The sequence below is a fragment of the Peromyscus californicus genome, unplaced genomic scaffold, assembly GCF_007827085.1.
Source record: "Peromyscus californicus insignis strain IS unplaced genomic scaffold, ASM782708v3 Scaffold_11__1_contigs__length_118956290, whole genome shotgun sequence".
Taxonomy (NCBI): domain Eukaryota; kingdom Metazoa; phylum Chordata; class Mammalia; order Rodentia; family Cricetidae; genus Peromyscus; species Peromyscus californicus.
Window position 1 is genome coordinate 33,109,631 of NW_026294402.1, and position 15,155 is coordinate 33,124,785.

Consider the following 15,155-nt stretch of genomic DNA (forward strand, 5'->3'; position numbering starts at 1 on the left):
CTATTTTGCAATTATATATAAACAAGTGTCAGAGAAATCTGCAGTTTTGTAGTTACAAACTGGGAAATTTAGATTTAAATTTATATTGATTTGAAATCCTCCTTGTACAATAGTTTTGTACAATGTTGCTCACTGGTCTAATTTTTGTTACTATGATCATAAGAAAGTTCCAAATGGCAAGTGGGCATGTCCCTAGACATTCCTCTTTCAGAGTTGTGCAAAGTATAATGAGGAGAATGAGAAAGGGGACCAGTCAGAACTCTGCCCTTAGGAACAGGTACTCCTGCTGGGAAATTATATTATCTCTAAGCATCCAACACTAGTTATGACACTGGATACAAACATAAGCTCAGCTACATCTACCCTCAAGAGCTCATCCAATGTGGGAAGAAGTCCTATAAAAAAGAGAATAATTTCCTGGATTTCTAATAATTTTCTAAGATCTCTTGGTCTTAAGATGAATATTCTCATTTTTTTAGAGATACATAGAAGAAAATGATTTTCTTTTCTATATGTGAAAATAAATTTCTGGTGAAGTTCTCAAAATTATGTTACTTCCCCCTATACTACTCCTAGAATAGCACAGGCAAATCTCATTGATGACTATAACCTGCTTCATTATTGTTAACTGCAACCTTCTCAAGACAGTGAAGAGAAAGAAATCACGAGTTCTGATAGCAGGGAAGGCTCCAGGTAACAAAGGTGAGCAGTAAATGATCTTTGCCTTGACAAATCCCTATGGGTTATTTCACTTTACTCTTTACTGCCCTAGTTCCTGGTAGAGTCCAGGAAAACCAGGGGAAATAATGTTCAGAGACATTGAAGTTCTATATGCATTTCCTGTAGATATATGGAAATAAAGTGGGTATGAGAGAAAAGGAAACAGGGCTTTCTGAGGAACAAAAAAGATAAATTGTATGTCAGTGCTGTGTGTTCACTAAACCCCCAAATTAGTAAGCAGTAACTCCAGTTCTGCCTCTGGAATCAAAAATGGGTTACTTGTTAATGTCATTTTCTACTCCCATTATTACAGATGCAACCAATGAAGCAAATGGCTAGAGAAAGTAACTCTTCAGTGACTGAGTTCATTCTTATGGGATTAACAGTTCAACCAGAGCTCCAGCTGCCACTGTTTGCCCTCTTCTTGTTAAACTACACAGCCACTGTTCTGGGAAATCTGAGCTTAGTGAATCTCATTTGCCTAAACTCACACCTTCACACTCCCATGTACTTTTTCATCTTCAATCTGTCCTGCATTGATTTCTGTTATTCATTTGTTTGTACTCCCAAAATGCTGATGAGTTTTGTTTTGGAGAAGAACACCATCTCCTTTAGAGGATGCATGACTCAGCTGTTTTTCTTCTGCTTTTTTGTCAATTCGGAGTGTTATGTGCTGACAGCCATGGCCTATGATCGCTATGTGGCCATCTGTCAGCCCCTCCAGTACACAACTGTTATGTCCCCTAAGATCTGTGGTCTGCTGATGTTTGGTTCTTACTTGATGGGTTTTGCTGGGGCCATGGTTCACACAGGGTTTATGATCAGGCTCAGCTTTTGCGATTCTAACATCATCAACCACTACATGTGTGACATCTTCCCTCTTCTCCAGCTCTCCTGCAGTAGCACCTATGTCAATGAGCTTGTGAGTTCTGCTGTTGTTGGAACAATTATCATTTTATCTAGCCTCATTATCTTAGTCTCATATGCTATGATACTTTTCAATATCATTCATATGTCATCAGGTAAGGGTTGGTCCAAAGCCTTGAGCACTTGTGGGTCTCACATCGTAACTGTTAGTCTCTTCTATGGATCTGGGCTGCTTGCTTATGTCAAGCCTTCATCCGCTGAGACTGTGGGCCAGGGAAAATTTTTCTCAGTGTTTTACACTCTTGTGGTCCCCATGCTGAATCCTCTCATTTACAGTCTCCGGAACAAAGATGTCAAACTTGCTGTGAAGAAAACCATGAAGAGAATCACAGCTGAATGAACAGTGATGGTTCCTTATCCCTGCCCCACTGCTTTGATATGTCCCTCTCTTTTCTTTGTCTTTCTCATTGCATTTCTCCTGTTCTGTTTTCTTCTCATCTACCTAGAGTCTGGAGATTTCTACTATAATCCCTCATCCTGCCACTATGAGATGTTACTCTGGTGTCTTATTTTTTTTCCATTTGAGTTGTTTTCATCTTTACTATGGCTCCAAGATGTTGTTCATTGCCTGTATCAGATCAAGACTCTGTTCTCCTGTCTTTCTGTTCCTAAAGATAATAATACCTATGGCTTTTTGGTGTGTGCCTTCTCTTCAAGGAAATTCATGAAGTGTATTCTTTATGTTCTACTTCTTTCTTTCTTCCATTTCTGAGACAATTTTGGTTTTCTTTGCATGTTTTCTTCCTGAGACAACATGGAGTTTCATTAACTAAATTTAGATGAGATAAGGAAGGAAAAAGATGTAGATATAACATAGTTGTCAAATTTCAAGATTATCTGAGGTCCTTCAGAGAGGTTTTCTTATGTCAGACTTCTAATCTCATATCTATAATGAAATTCTTTACTATTTTAGCATTTGATTTTTGCAAGTCTCTGAGGATATAATCAGCCTCATCCCTCTAATCAACCACCACAATACATAGACAATCTAATATTTAGTTTTGAATAGAACTGAAATTGTTACTGTCTTTCTATGGTACAAGGATTGATCTATGATTTTTTTTTAAAGTGACATATTCACATTCCTGGATACAGAACACAGGACTATTTATTCCTTCTGTTGTATATATATGATGGATGCAGTTTTGTAAAATCAATCTGCTTCCTATAAAAACAAAACCACAGCTGGATTTAAGGTTTAGGGATAAAGTGCATACCTGCTTTTGTTTGAGTTTGACTCTCAGGGACAAAAATAATGTATAAATCTATACTGTTATTTTTATATGTATCTATTATCTGGATAAGGAAATAGTTTATATGCCTTTTTAAGGCCACACAGTATATGAATCAGATACTAGATTCACACCCATCGTGGATTTGATGAAGAAATGCAAGGGTAGGTAATTGTGGGAAAAAAAAAAGAATTTCTAGAGAGTTATTTCATAGTGATTTCAGATGTTGGGGTTCTCTCAGGAAATAGACTCAGCCATGATGCCATAATGCAAAGATTTGAGATCCAACTAGAAAATACACAAATTCCTACAGAAACCTCACATTAAAGCAGTGCAGGCATGGGAGACAGAGTAATAAATGTTTTCATCTCTTTATGATTGGTGATCATTTTTCTAGGATGTTGAGACTGAGGAGCTTTAGTAAGCTTTTCTGATGAGTCATGTTCCCTTAGTTAAATATATATTTCAGGAGCCTGTTATATGTCACATATTCATTTGTAGAGAGAAATGACTTAGGTAGAGCACAGAAAGAATAGTTAATTGTATTGTACAGCATTTGCATGTGTGTGTGTGTGTGTGTGTGTGTGTGTGTGTGTGTGTGTGTGTGTGTGTGTCCACAGGACCCAAAACAGTTCAGAACAGAGAGTCCTCCATCTACATCTTTTGACTTTTTCTGGGGACAAAAGGATAAGCTTCCAACTAGTCTACTTAGGATACCAACAACAGACCAAAGAAATGATTGAACACAAGTCAATCCTGGTGAAACTATGAGTAGGTTGGGGTTGCTCACAGGGTCTGACAGGAATATGGGAGACTCAGGTGTAGCTGCATCACTGATAAGCCCTAGCCAGTATGGTTAATGACTCACTCAAGTCTCAACATTGATAAACACTCAGTTCTACACAGAGGCTTTTGTTTTCTCAGGAACTGTTTACTGGTAACATATTCTTGAGGCAGTGCTTTATGAATATTGTGTGTGTACTGAATATCAGGAGCCTTCCCCTTTCCACCAGGAGTGTTTCTGTTCTGAGGCAGTAGTATAAAAAACAGTGTTTATGTCTTCCTTGGATCTTTAAAGTGTGATTCTTTTATTTATGTAGATCATGATACTTGAAAAGTTCTAAAATATTTGTTTGGATATATAGGCTGAGAAATTCTTATTCCAGTTAAATCTTTCAATCAATCTGAATAAAATTATTGGTACTAGAATTAAGCATTATTATTCATGTTTGTATAATTAGCAAGTTTGCTTAAAGTTGACTTTTCACATATATTTTATATTTTTGTTTTTTGCCGTATTCTTTGCTGCACATGAATAATCAGACTTGTGAAAAATGGTTTGAAATCTACTCATATATATGTATTATAGTAGACATGCAATGTTTCTTAAGGATACAGGGTCAGGTGTGTAAAATTCAAACCTAAAGTAAGTCTACTTAGATAAAGATTAAGTGTTGAGTCATAAGTTCAAGATGCAAAGCATCACTGAGTATTCTTCTGTAGACAGCAGCTTAGACTGGGGGAGAACAAGTCAGAACATAGCCTGGCTCAGTTTTATAAATCAAATAGACATTTTTATTTATTTATTTATTCCATCTTCACATGTGTGTGGTGTTCATATGAATGTGTGTACACACAGTGTGCATGTGCATGTGGTTGTTATCAGGAGTTTCTCTCCATCACTATTCACTTAGTCATTGATTTAGTAGTTTTCAATTGATTGCAAAGCTCACCAATATAGCTGGTCTAGATAGTCAGCCTGCTCCAAGGGTTCCTCGTCTCTCATCTGAGTGTGGCAATTACAGGCAGATCGAGGTAGCCACCTGTGGATATTATTATGTGGATTCTCAGATTTGATCTCTAATCCTCCATCTTACATGGTAAGTGCTTTATCCATTGAGCCATCACCTCAGAATAATGGGCTTATTTAAAAGTTTAATTGCTTTTGTTGATGTAGGAAAATGAAATGATTTAATATTTAAATTAAATTCATATTTAATAATATTTATTACTAAAATTATTAGGTATAGACATAGTTTTAAAAAATTAACATAGTAAGTCAAACCTGGTATTAACTTATTAAAATCATATTAAGTCATTTTTGGGGTAAAAGCTTAATAACTTTGAATAACAAAGAATAGGCACTGTCAACATAAATGGCCATATCTCTGGATTGAACTGGCAAAGAAACCATGAAGTGAGAAATCTCAGAAGTTTAGTGTATTGGTACTCATGGAACGGTGTCTGTTTTACCATCTAGTTCAATACGTCACTCAAATGAAGTTAAATGCTACTGAATTCTTCACTTGATGTGCTCTCAACATCAACTTACCTGTGGATAAATCTGGGATACTTCTTTCTGCAGTTCTCACCCCTTCTCTTTCATGAATAGATAGTACAGAATTTCAAAACTATCACATGCATCTCCAATGAAGAAATTAATCCTAGACCAGTTGGATATGATGGCATAGTTGGAATTTAAGCTCATTACCCTGGCAGATGGTAGCCTAGAAAGGTCTCTGGTGAGGTCAAAACTTAGCTGGTCTGTCTTACAAGCAAATCATGGCTTTGTCAGGAATAAGAATGAAATAACATGACACTTCTTGCTTCAGTATAACAGCTGAAGCAGGGTCCTTCTATAGCTGGACAGCAGTCAAAGATAGAGGGGGATAAAACACAGTGAGGTTGCTGGTAGAATCTGTTCTTCTAAGTGGCAGAGCAGGTGCTCACCATTAGGCACTGCCCCTGTGGTGGAGGAAGGCAGGCTAAGAAACCTCTACTACTACCTTGAATGAATTCATGGTAGATGTGCTTCAGTATAGTTTAGCCACATGACGTTTTTTGTTTACATGGCTCAACATCTACTGATCCTAAAGGGTTCATCCAAAAGAGGTAAATGAAAGGATTCCACGCAAGTACAACTTGATGAAGCAATAGATTCATTTGGGTTACTTAAAGAGCATGGGAAAACTAAAGGCAGCCTTGTCACTGTAAACCTACCCAACATGAATGGTGATTCGCCAAAGCTGCTTCTCTAGTGTTCCCGTCCAACTTTCAGGCAAGACTTACCAAAGAGTCCCCCTTCTTTGAGAAACTGTTTGTGACTTATATCATCTTAGGAGGGGACTTGTAAGTTTTGTGATCTCCGCTGAGTCTTAGGACATTCTTCTCTTGAGGAAGGAATGTCTCAATTCAGAAGAAATAAGCACAGAAAAAATGAAATATCCTTCTTAGCACACAGATGGAACATGCTTGCTCTAATTGTAACCTTGATCTCAGGGTGATGGACTCTTCTTTCCTGTCATTGAGAGCAACATTTCTGCAGACATGCTGCATGATACTAGTGGTCCCACCAGGTCACAACAGAGCCAATGGTCTGTGAAACTTAGCTGTTGCCATGACTGGGCCCATTTTTGTATAACATCTGCATCTTCTAAGCTGGAGCAGGGGCAGTGTTTTTTTTTTAATTAATATATATAATTACATTATTGCGCTCTTTCCCCCCTTTTCCATCTTCCCCCTAATTTTCAATTCTTTCTTAAATTCATGGCCTCTTTTGATTTTACATACAAGCTCTCTCTCTCTCTCTCTCTCTCTCTCTCTCTCTCTCTCTCTCTCTCTCTCTCTCACATGGTTGCTTGTGTGTATGATTTCAGGGCAGATTACTTGGTATTCAATAACCAGTTAGTGAGTTTATCCCTGACGATGACTAATTCTTTCACTGTCAGCATTTCTTGGTGTAAGTGTGGGGCCTAGTGAGATTTCACCCCTTCCACATTAGTATGTCTATTTATATGGTGTTTTCTTTGTTCAGGTCCCATTTAGGCATAAATATTGTTGGAGTTATCATGGGTGTGTCATTTCTAAGGATACAGTCTCTCAACAGCTTTCCTGGTTCTCTGGCTCATAATCTTACTGGGCCTTCTTTCCTGATGTTCCCTGAGTTTTAGGTGCAGGAGTTGTAGTGTAGATTTATAAATTGGGACAGGGAACCAAAGATCAATTGTTTTCTGCATTTTGACCACTTGCAGTTTTCTGTAATAATCTTCATTTGTTGCAAAGGGAAGCTTCATTGATGGATGGTAAAAGCTATGCCTATTTGTGGGTACAAGGATAAATATTTAGAATGCAGTTAAGATTTATGCTGGTTTAGTAAAGTGGTCATAGTAAGTTCTCCTTTAATAGCCATGACCTCACTAGCTTTGGGTATTGGCTAGGTTTTCAGAATCAGGCATGATTTTCTTCCTACTGAGTTGACATTAAGTTCATTTAGATACTCCTAGATATGAGGTGCCATTTTTCACCTTTAGGAGTATCTTGCTGTGTTGACCATTGCTGTGGTTATAAGTGACATTGTTGTCTAGGATTATTGCTTATTTCTCTTCTTTGGCAATTCAAATAGCACCTTGTAGTACTATGAAAGCTAGTCCTTAGGGGTAGGCTTACTGGTCAAATCCTAACCTCTTCTTCTAAGTGTTGTGTCTGTAGTGTACGATGTCTTCAGCAATAGTGATTTAATCTCAACTTCTTGGAGGCAACCAAGGACAATAGCAATATCCTATATAGCTCTTGGAGTCTATTGGACTCCCTTTACCAACAAATCAAAATGGGTTTTCTCATGCTGAATACTGGCATTTTGTTAGTCTCTGACTCTTAGGGAGAGCATTGTCAGCACAAATGGGATATTATATATGTATATGTGTACACACATGCTTATATAAGAGATATTATTTTTTGGAGGTTCCTTATGTTGAAAACGATATATATTCCCATGTTCACTGTTATTTTGATTCTCAAGCCCCTATTCCTGTCTGATTTGATTATAACTAATAATTATTTTTTAACAAACAATAAATGTGGAACATCTTTTAGCTCACTTGTGTTTGATAGATTATAAAAGCTAGAAAATCAGTGTATTCCCCTTTCCACTATGTTTTCCTTTATTGAAAATAGATTATTTTCTCATACAATATATCCTGTTTACAATTTTCTCTCCTGCTACTCCTCCCAGGTTCTCCCCACCTCCCTTCCGATCTGGATCTACTCCCTTTCTGTCCCCCATTAGAAAAGAACAGACTTCTAAAAGATAACAACAAAACAAAATGCAATAAGAAAAAACAAAAAACTTTACATGAAGTTAGACAAGGCAAATCAATACAATGAAAAGTCCTCAGGAAAGTCACAAGACTCAAAGACTCCCCCCTCCCTTGTTCACACATTCAGGAATCCAATGAAAATGATAAATTGAAAGCCATGATATGCACGTAGACCCTGTGCTTGATACTTCAGTCTCTATGAGTTTATATAAGCTTTGCTCAGTTAATTTAGAGGGCCTTGTTCTCCTGGGGTCCTCCATCTCCTTTGGCTTTTACACTCTTTCTGCCTCCTCATCCACTGGGCTCCCTAAGCTTGAGGGAAAGGATTTGATGGAGACATCCCATTTAGGACTGAGTGTTCCAAGGTCTCTTACTTTCTTTGTGTAATGTCTAGCTGTGGGTCTATTTGTTCCTATCTGTTACAAGAGGAATAATGGCTGAATAAGGCACTGATCTATGAGTATAAAAGAATACCATTAGAAGTCATTTGTCTCTTTTTGCTGCTTTTTTTCCCCAATAGTATTTGATTTTCCCCTAGGTCTCTGGTTCTTGATCAACAAGCAGTGTTGGGTATGGGTTCCATCTTAGGGAATGGGCCTTAAGTAAAAATCAGACAATGGTTGGTTACTTCCACAAGCTTTGGGCCAATGTTGCTTCAGCATATTTTGCAGGCAGGACTGCACTGTAGATCAAAGGTTTTATGGCAGTGTTGGTGTATGTTTCTCTTTTGGTAGACTTCAAACTACCTCTAGAACCCAAAACAGTAGAACATAGGGGTGAATGTTCTATATAGGCAATAGCTTGGCCACTCCATATACAATGAGTTGTTTGGGTTTTGTCTTCAGTAATGTGGCATTGTTGATAGTTGTGGAGAGAAACCTATTGTTTTGACAAGAGCCTGGGTTGTTTGTGGATATCCATAGGACCACATTGGCCAATAACTCAATTTGATATAACCCAGTCCCAGTACTTTTTCCCAGGAGAAAACTTTCCGAAAAGAACACCATTGGAGCGGGCACTAAGATCAGTAATTAATTAATGGAATCTCACGAAACTAAAAAGATCTGTAAGGCAAAGAACAACATCTCTTAGACCGAGCAGCAGCTCACAGGACGGGAAAATATTTTTATCAACCCTACACTTGACAGAGGGCTTATATCCAAAATATATAAAGAACTCAAGAAACTAGATATCAAAATGCCAAATACTCCAATTTAAAAATGAGGTACAGACAACATCTCTCAGACAAAGCAGAAGCTCACAGGATGGGAAAATATTTTTATCAACCTTGTAGTTGACAGAGGGCTGAAGAAACTCGAAATCAAAGTGCCAAATATTCTAATTTAAAAATGGGGTACAGATCTAAATAGAGAATTCTCAATACAGTAAACTCAAATGGCTGAGAAACAAAGAAATGTCCAACATCCTTAGCCATTAGGAAATTGCAAATCAAAACCACTTTGAGATTTTATCTTATACCTATTAGAATGGCAAGAGCAATACCAGTGACAGCTCATGTGGGCAAGAATATGGAATACATGGAACACTCATCCATTGCTGGTGGGAGTGCAAGCTTGTACAGTCACTACAGAATTCAGTACGGTGGTTTCTCACAAAGTTAGGAATCGATCTACCTCAAGATCCGGCTATACCACACTTGGGCATATACCCAAAGTATCCTGTCACAATGATACTTGCTCTAATACGTTCATTGCTTCTCTATTCATTGTAACCAGAAATTGGAAACAACCCAGACATCTTCAACAGAAGAATGGCTAAATAAAATGTGGTACATTTACACAATGGGATATTACTCAGCTGTTTAAAAAGTGACATCATGATATTTTCAGGTGAATGGATGGAACTTTAAAAAATTCACCCTGGGTGAGAAAACGTAAACCCAGAAAGACAAATATGGTATACATTCACTTGTATGTGAATATTAGTCTTCAAATAAATAACCAAGCTACAATATGTAGACTCAGAGAAGGTAGGTATACAATAAAAAACTGGGGGGGATACCACATAGATCTCCATGGGAGGGAAAATAGAATGTATTTTATAGGTAGACTGGGGACAGGAGGGTTGGAACAGAAGGAACAGTGGGTAGGAGAAGCTAATGCAGGGAGAGACAGCTAGAGTTGAGGAGCATTTGAGAGGTTGTATAGAAACCTACTGTAGTGGAAACTTCCTAAAATATATGAAGAGAATCCTAATGACATCTCCAAATGATGTGAGAGATGGAGTTCCAACTTGCCATCTCTTGTCACCAAATGAAGTTTCCAGTATCAGGACTGGGTTACAGTCTGCCTATTCTTTTAACGTGAGGAATTTGAGACACTTGACTTGAAAATGCTAATGACAATAGACTCAACCATGATACTGCAGTCCATGTATGGCACTATTACCCCCATACAAGGCCTTGTGACAAAACAAGGACCAAGTACTCTTATGTTTGTCACACAAGAGTGGAAAACTTGGATTATCATAAACAGACTTTTTTTCAGCAATTAAAGCAGTAAGTTGTTGACAAATGCCACAGCTTAGAGATAGCTGAAAGGCATTATGTATAATGAAAAAAAAACAAAACAAAGCAACCATACAAAAATGAAAAACAAAAAACCACAAAACTGTGAGAGCGTTTCCAGAGGTCACATATTGTAGAAGTCCCTTGATTATCCTTAAGTTAATCATATTGTAGAGATGATGATAAGATCATTAGTTGTCAGAGAATAAGATGATGATGTGAGCACTGAGGTTATATACTTTATATGTGGTTATTGTTTTATATTGGTAGAATAATTTTGTATCCTAATTGTAGTGAGCTTTGTTGGAATACATATGTAGGATTAAATTTCACAAATGTATGTATGCATAGACCCTTGAGTGCAGGCATGCGCGTGCACACACACACACACACACACACACACACACACACACACACACACACACAGTTCCTGAAAGCTAAACAGCATTTGTGGCCTAGTTAACATAATTGTACCAATGTCAGTTTCTTGCTTTTGTTATTTTACACTGGTAATGTCACCATGGGAAGAAGCTAGGTGAAAAGAATTTGTGCATCACTTTAAAAACATTTATGAGTTATTATTTAATAATTTTAAGGGCCTTTATTGACTTTCTTATCTTATATCAGCCTAAGGAGTCAAGGCACTACTGCCCAGCCACCATGGATGCCTTCCCAAGTGGTTCTTTTCTTTCTTCCTATTGAATCCTCCTAATATGGTTTGCATGACATCCCACACACCTGTGGCACAGGTTACCCAGTTATCAAAAATATTCTTTCTCCCTTCTGAGAACATTTTTTAGTTTAATGCAAAGACTATCTTATTCACTTGTGTGTAAGCCCCTGTGTGAATTTGTGTGTGTGTGTGTGTGTGTGTGTGTGTGTGTGTGTGTGTGTGTGTGTGTTTTGGAGAGTCACATTTTTTTCCCACCTACTTAAATATGCCTCTTGTAGTGAAGGTCAACACTCATCAGATGTTTATGTCAAGCAACGTGAGACATACTAGGTCAAATGGGTATCAATAGATGTTGATTCCTTACTGTATTCTGTTAGATGAAAACTGATATTTCCAATAACTAGAGTTGGCTCACCTATTACAAATAATAATGAGAATAAGAGCTGTGTCTTAACTCTTACCCACTTACTTAACTTTCTTTTTACTCCCACACTGACTTGCATATAGTAAGTGACTTATGAGTGCTTATTGAATGGAAGAAGCATTTATAACAAAAATTTAATAATGTGCCTTAAAATACAGTTTTGCAGAAACCTTTAATTTCTGTTTATGTGTGTATTAATATTAACCCCTCTGGAATGTATTGGCATATATCATTGAACATTTAATTCTGGTAATGTATTCAGGTAATTTTAAGTTAAAAGTTTTTACATTAAAATCTATTAAACATATCAATTTTTACCTAGAAATGAAACAAAATATGTATTTTTTCATAAGTATATCTCCATGTATGAGTGGAAATTGTGAAGTCATGTTTTCTTAAAACGGTTACTCACAAATATTAATTTATCTTAAATATTTAATTTTTTCTATTATGTGTAAAGATTTTTCTGAAAAATAGAAGACAATGAAACTGTTATGAAGTAAAGGGCCATTCCAATTTTATATATTTTTAAAGTAGAAATGCCTAGGAACAAATTACCAGTTTTCATGTCTGAGTTATGTATAATTCAACACTGAGGTGCCCATCAATTGATGCATGTATAAAGACCTTGAAACATTGTATACAATATGGGTATATTACTTAAGTCATAAACAGTATTGCAATTATTACATTTGTTTGAAAATGGATGGAACTGGAGATCATTGTGCTAAACACAATAAGCTAATCATACAATACAGGTGTTGCATGTTTTCTTTTGTATGTGAGAGCTATAGAGAAATACAAAAGGATATTGACATGAAGAAAAAGAAAAAGGAGTGGAAAGATGGGAAATAAAAAGATTAGTATGAGGAGAATATGTTTAAAGTTTATTAAATGCAACCCTTACTTTGTATAATTCATATATAATAAAATTACTAAAAATGAGCATAACAAATAAAATTTACTTTAACTATATACAGATTTCTACTACAACTAATTTACCCCATAGATTGATGATTAGTGAAATTTTTAATGATGTAAATTGTATTTACATCTTTTTAAATCTATGCCCAGTGGACTAGATAACCCCTGGTGAAAAGTTTATGCCTACTATGACAAACTGGGATTTAAACACAGATGTGTTTTTTCCATTCCTATTTCATTACCGTGGAGTATTCCTTAGGGGATAACAGTTCCTGGATTTCTAATCAGGTCACAAGAATTATAAGCAGGCCATGTTCTCTATTGATATAGTGGCTCTGGAGTGACATAGTGGCTTTCCTTTACTATGTTTGGGAAAATGACCAGTTAAAAGTGTTTTTCACATCTGAGTGACTCCTGTAACATCCAGATTGTGAGACCTGTGCTATGACACTTCTGTTATGCAGGATTTTGTGATGACATCTGGCCACTTCTGTCACATTTGATGCCAGTTCTACCTCCTGGATAGTGGTGGCATGACATATATAAAGGACTGTTCAGAAATGAGAAAGGGTAAGTTCATTCATTCTTTGTTCATGTCTCCAATTCTTCTTGTGGGTAAAAAGGAGAAAAATTATTCCACTGAATAACAACAACAACAACAAATCAGTATTACAAGGCTCAGGCTCTACTGTCAGCCTGCCTGTTCTTCCTTGTTGTGTTGGCTTCCTCTTCAGTCTGATAGTAAGACAGCCATAATAGGTCTGGGTAACAGGAAATCCAAAGCTATCTTTGTGTGTGTGTGTGTGTGGGGGTATTTATTCTATTTTATACAAAACACTAATGTACCATGTACATACATAGTTTATATATCATAAGAATACAGTTTGGGCATTAAAAATCTTTATCACTAATGAAACCCACATCCATATAAATTACTATTTTTTCTTTGTTGAGTTTATAGAGGTTTGAAATCAAAACTTTTTTCCATCCTCTGTGAAACTAGGATAGAGTAGAAGAAAATGTGAAGGAACATGGAAGAAGATAATTAGTGGTAAATATTAATCTACTGTGGATATTCTTCATACCTACTATCAATTTCTAGCTTCATAGAGCCTTGAAGTAAGCTCTATGGAAACCTTACCAACTATGAGGAGTGTCCTTTTATAAGGAGTATCTGTGTGGTTGATGCCCTACAGGAATTCTCTTGGTCATCACAGAAGAACTAGAGTGTCTAATGGAACTAAGGAATGAGAATTGTAGGACCAGATGAAAGAGTGTACATTTTGTACAACATATCCCACCACCTAAGTTTATCAATGGCTAGGCATGCAGGTCAGTCATTACATCCCCATATGCTGAGGCAGGGATAGAAGAATATTATTGTGGTATTCAGGTTATGAAGATAAAAGAGGCAAGAGTGACTCAAATTTTTTATAATTGGAGAGTGTGATAATATATTCATATGAAAAAAGGAGAACTTTCATCAATTGTGCCAAATTCTGCTGAGGTTAAAAGCTTAGAAACAGAGCTGGTTTGCCCATGAATAACATTTTCTTCTCTCCTAGATTTTCAATGATAATTATGCTAGCTGAAAACGGCTCCATTGTGACTGAGTTTGTCCTTGCTGGTTTGACAGATCGTCCAGAGCTCCAGCTGCCCCTCTTTTACCTGTTTCTAATGATCTACATTGTCACAGTGGTGGGAAACTTTGGCCTGGTCACCCTAATTGGCCTCAATCCTCACCTGCACACTCCCATGTACTATTTCCTCTTCAACCTCTCCTTCATTGATCTCTGCTACTCTTCTGTCTTCAGTCCCAAAATGCTGATGAACTTTGTGTCCGAGAAGAATGCCATCTCATATGTAGGCTGCATGACTCAGCTGTTTCTCTTTCTCTTTTTTGTCATCTCTGAATGCTACATGTTGACCTCAATGGCCTACGATCGCTATGTGGCCATCTGTAATCCACTGCTGTATAAGGTCACCATGTCCCTTCAGGTTTGTTCTGTGATATCTCTTGCTGCTTATGGGATGGGGTTTGCTGGAGCCTCTGCCCACACAGGCTGCATGCTCAGACTGACCTTCTGCGATGCCAATGTCATCAACCATTACTTGTGTGACATCCTGCCCCTCCTCCAACTTTCTTGCACCAGCACCTATGTCAATGAGGTTGTAGTTCTCATAGTTGTGGGTATTAACATCACAGTGCCCAGCTTTACCATCCTCATTTCCTATGTTTTCATCCTTGCCAACATTCTCAATATCAAATCCACACAAGGAAGATCAAAAGCCTTCAGTACCTGTAGCTCTCACATCATGGCGATTTCTCTCTTCTTTGGATCAGCTGCATTCATGTATCTTAAATATTCTTCTGGATCTATGGAACAAGGAAAAATATCTTCAGTTTTCTACACTAATGTTGGGCCCATGCTCAACCCGCTGATTTATAGTTTGAGGAACAAAGATGTTAAAGTGGCATTAAAGAAATCATTGATTAAGTTTCAGAGGAAAGACAGATTTTAATTAGAAACAATAGTTCTGTAAGAAATTGGAAGACTATAATTTATTTGGTATTGCTTTTCTTGTCAATGTTACTTCACTTTTAATTTTATGTGTATTTTGGTACACTTGT

General features: G+C 37.0%; 2 protein-coding genes across 2 annotated transcripts; both read left to right on the top strand.

Moving 5' to 3' along the window:
- Positions 1-1,030: 1,030 nt before the first annotated feature.
- Positions 1,031-7,529, top strand: LOC128102592 (olfactory receptor 143-like). Its single transcript, XM_052726488.1, has 2 exons — positions 1,031-1,978; positions 7,446-7,529. The coding sequence occupies exons 1-2, from the start codon at positions 1,034-1,036 to the stop codon at positions 7,527-7,529; spliced, it is 1,029 nt and encodes a 342-aa protein (XP_052582448.1). The 5' UTR covers positions 1,031-1,033.
- Positions 7,530-14,089: 6,560 nt separating this feature from the next.
- Positions 14,090-15,046, top strand: LOC128103496 (olfactory receptor 147). The gene has a single exon (XM_052727940.1). The coding sequence runs from the start codon at positions 14,096-14,098 to the stop codon at positions 15,044-15,046; it is 951 nt and encodes a 316-aa protein (XP_052583900.1). The 5' UTR covers positions 14,090-14,095.
- Positions 15,047-15,155: the final 109 nt, after the last annotated feature.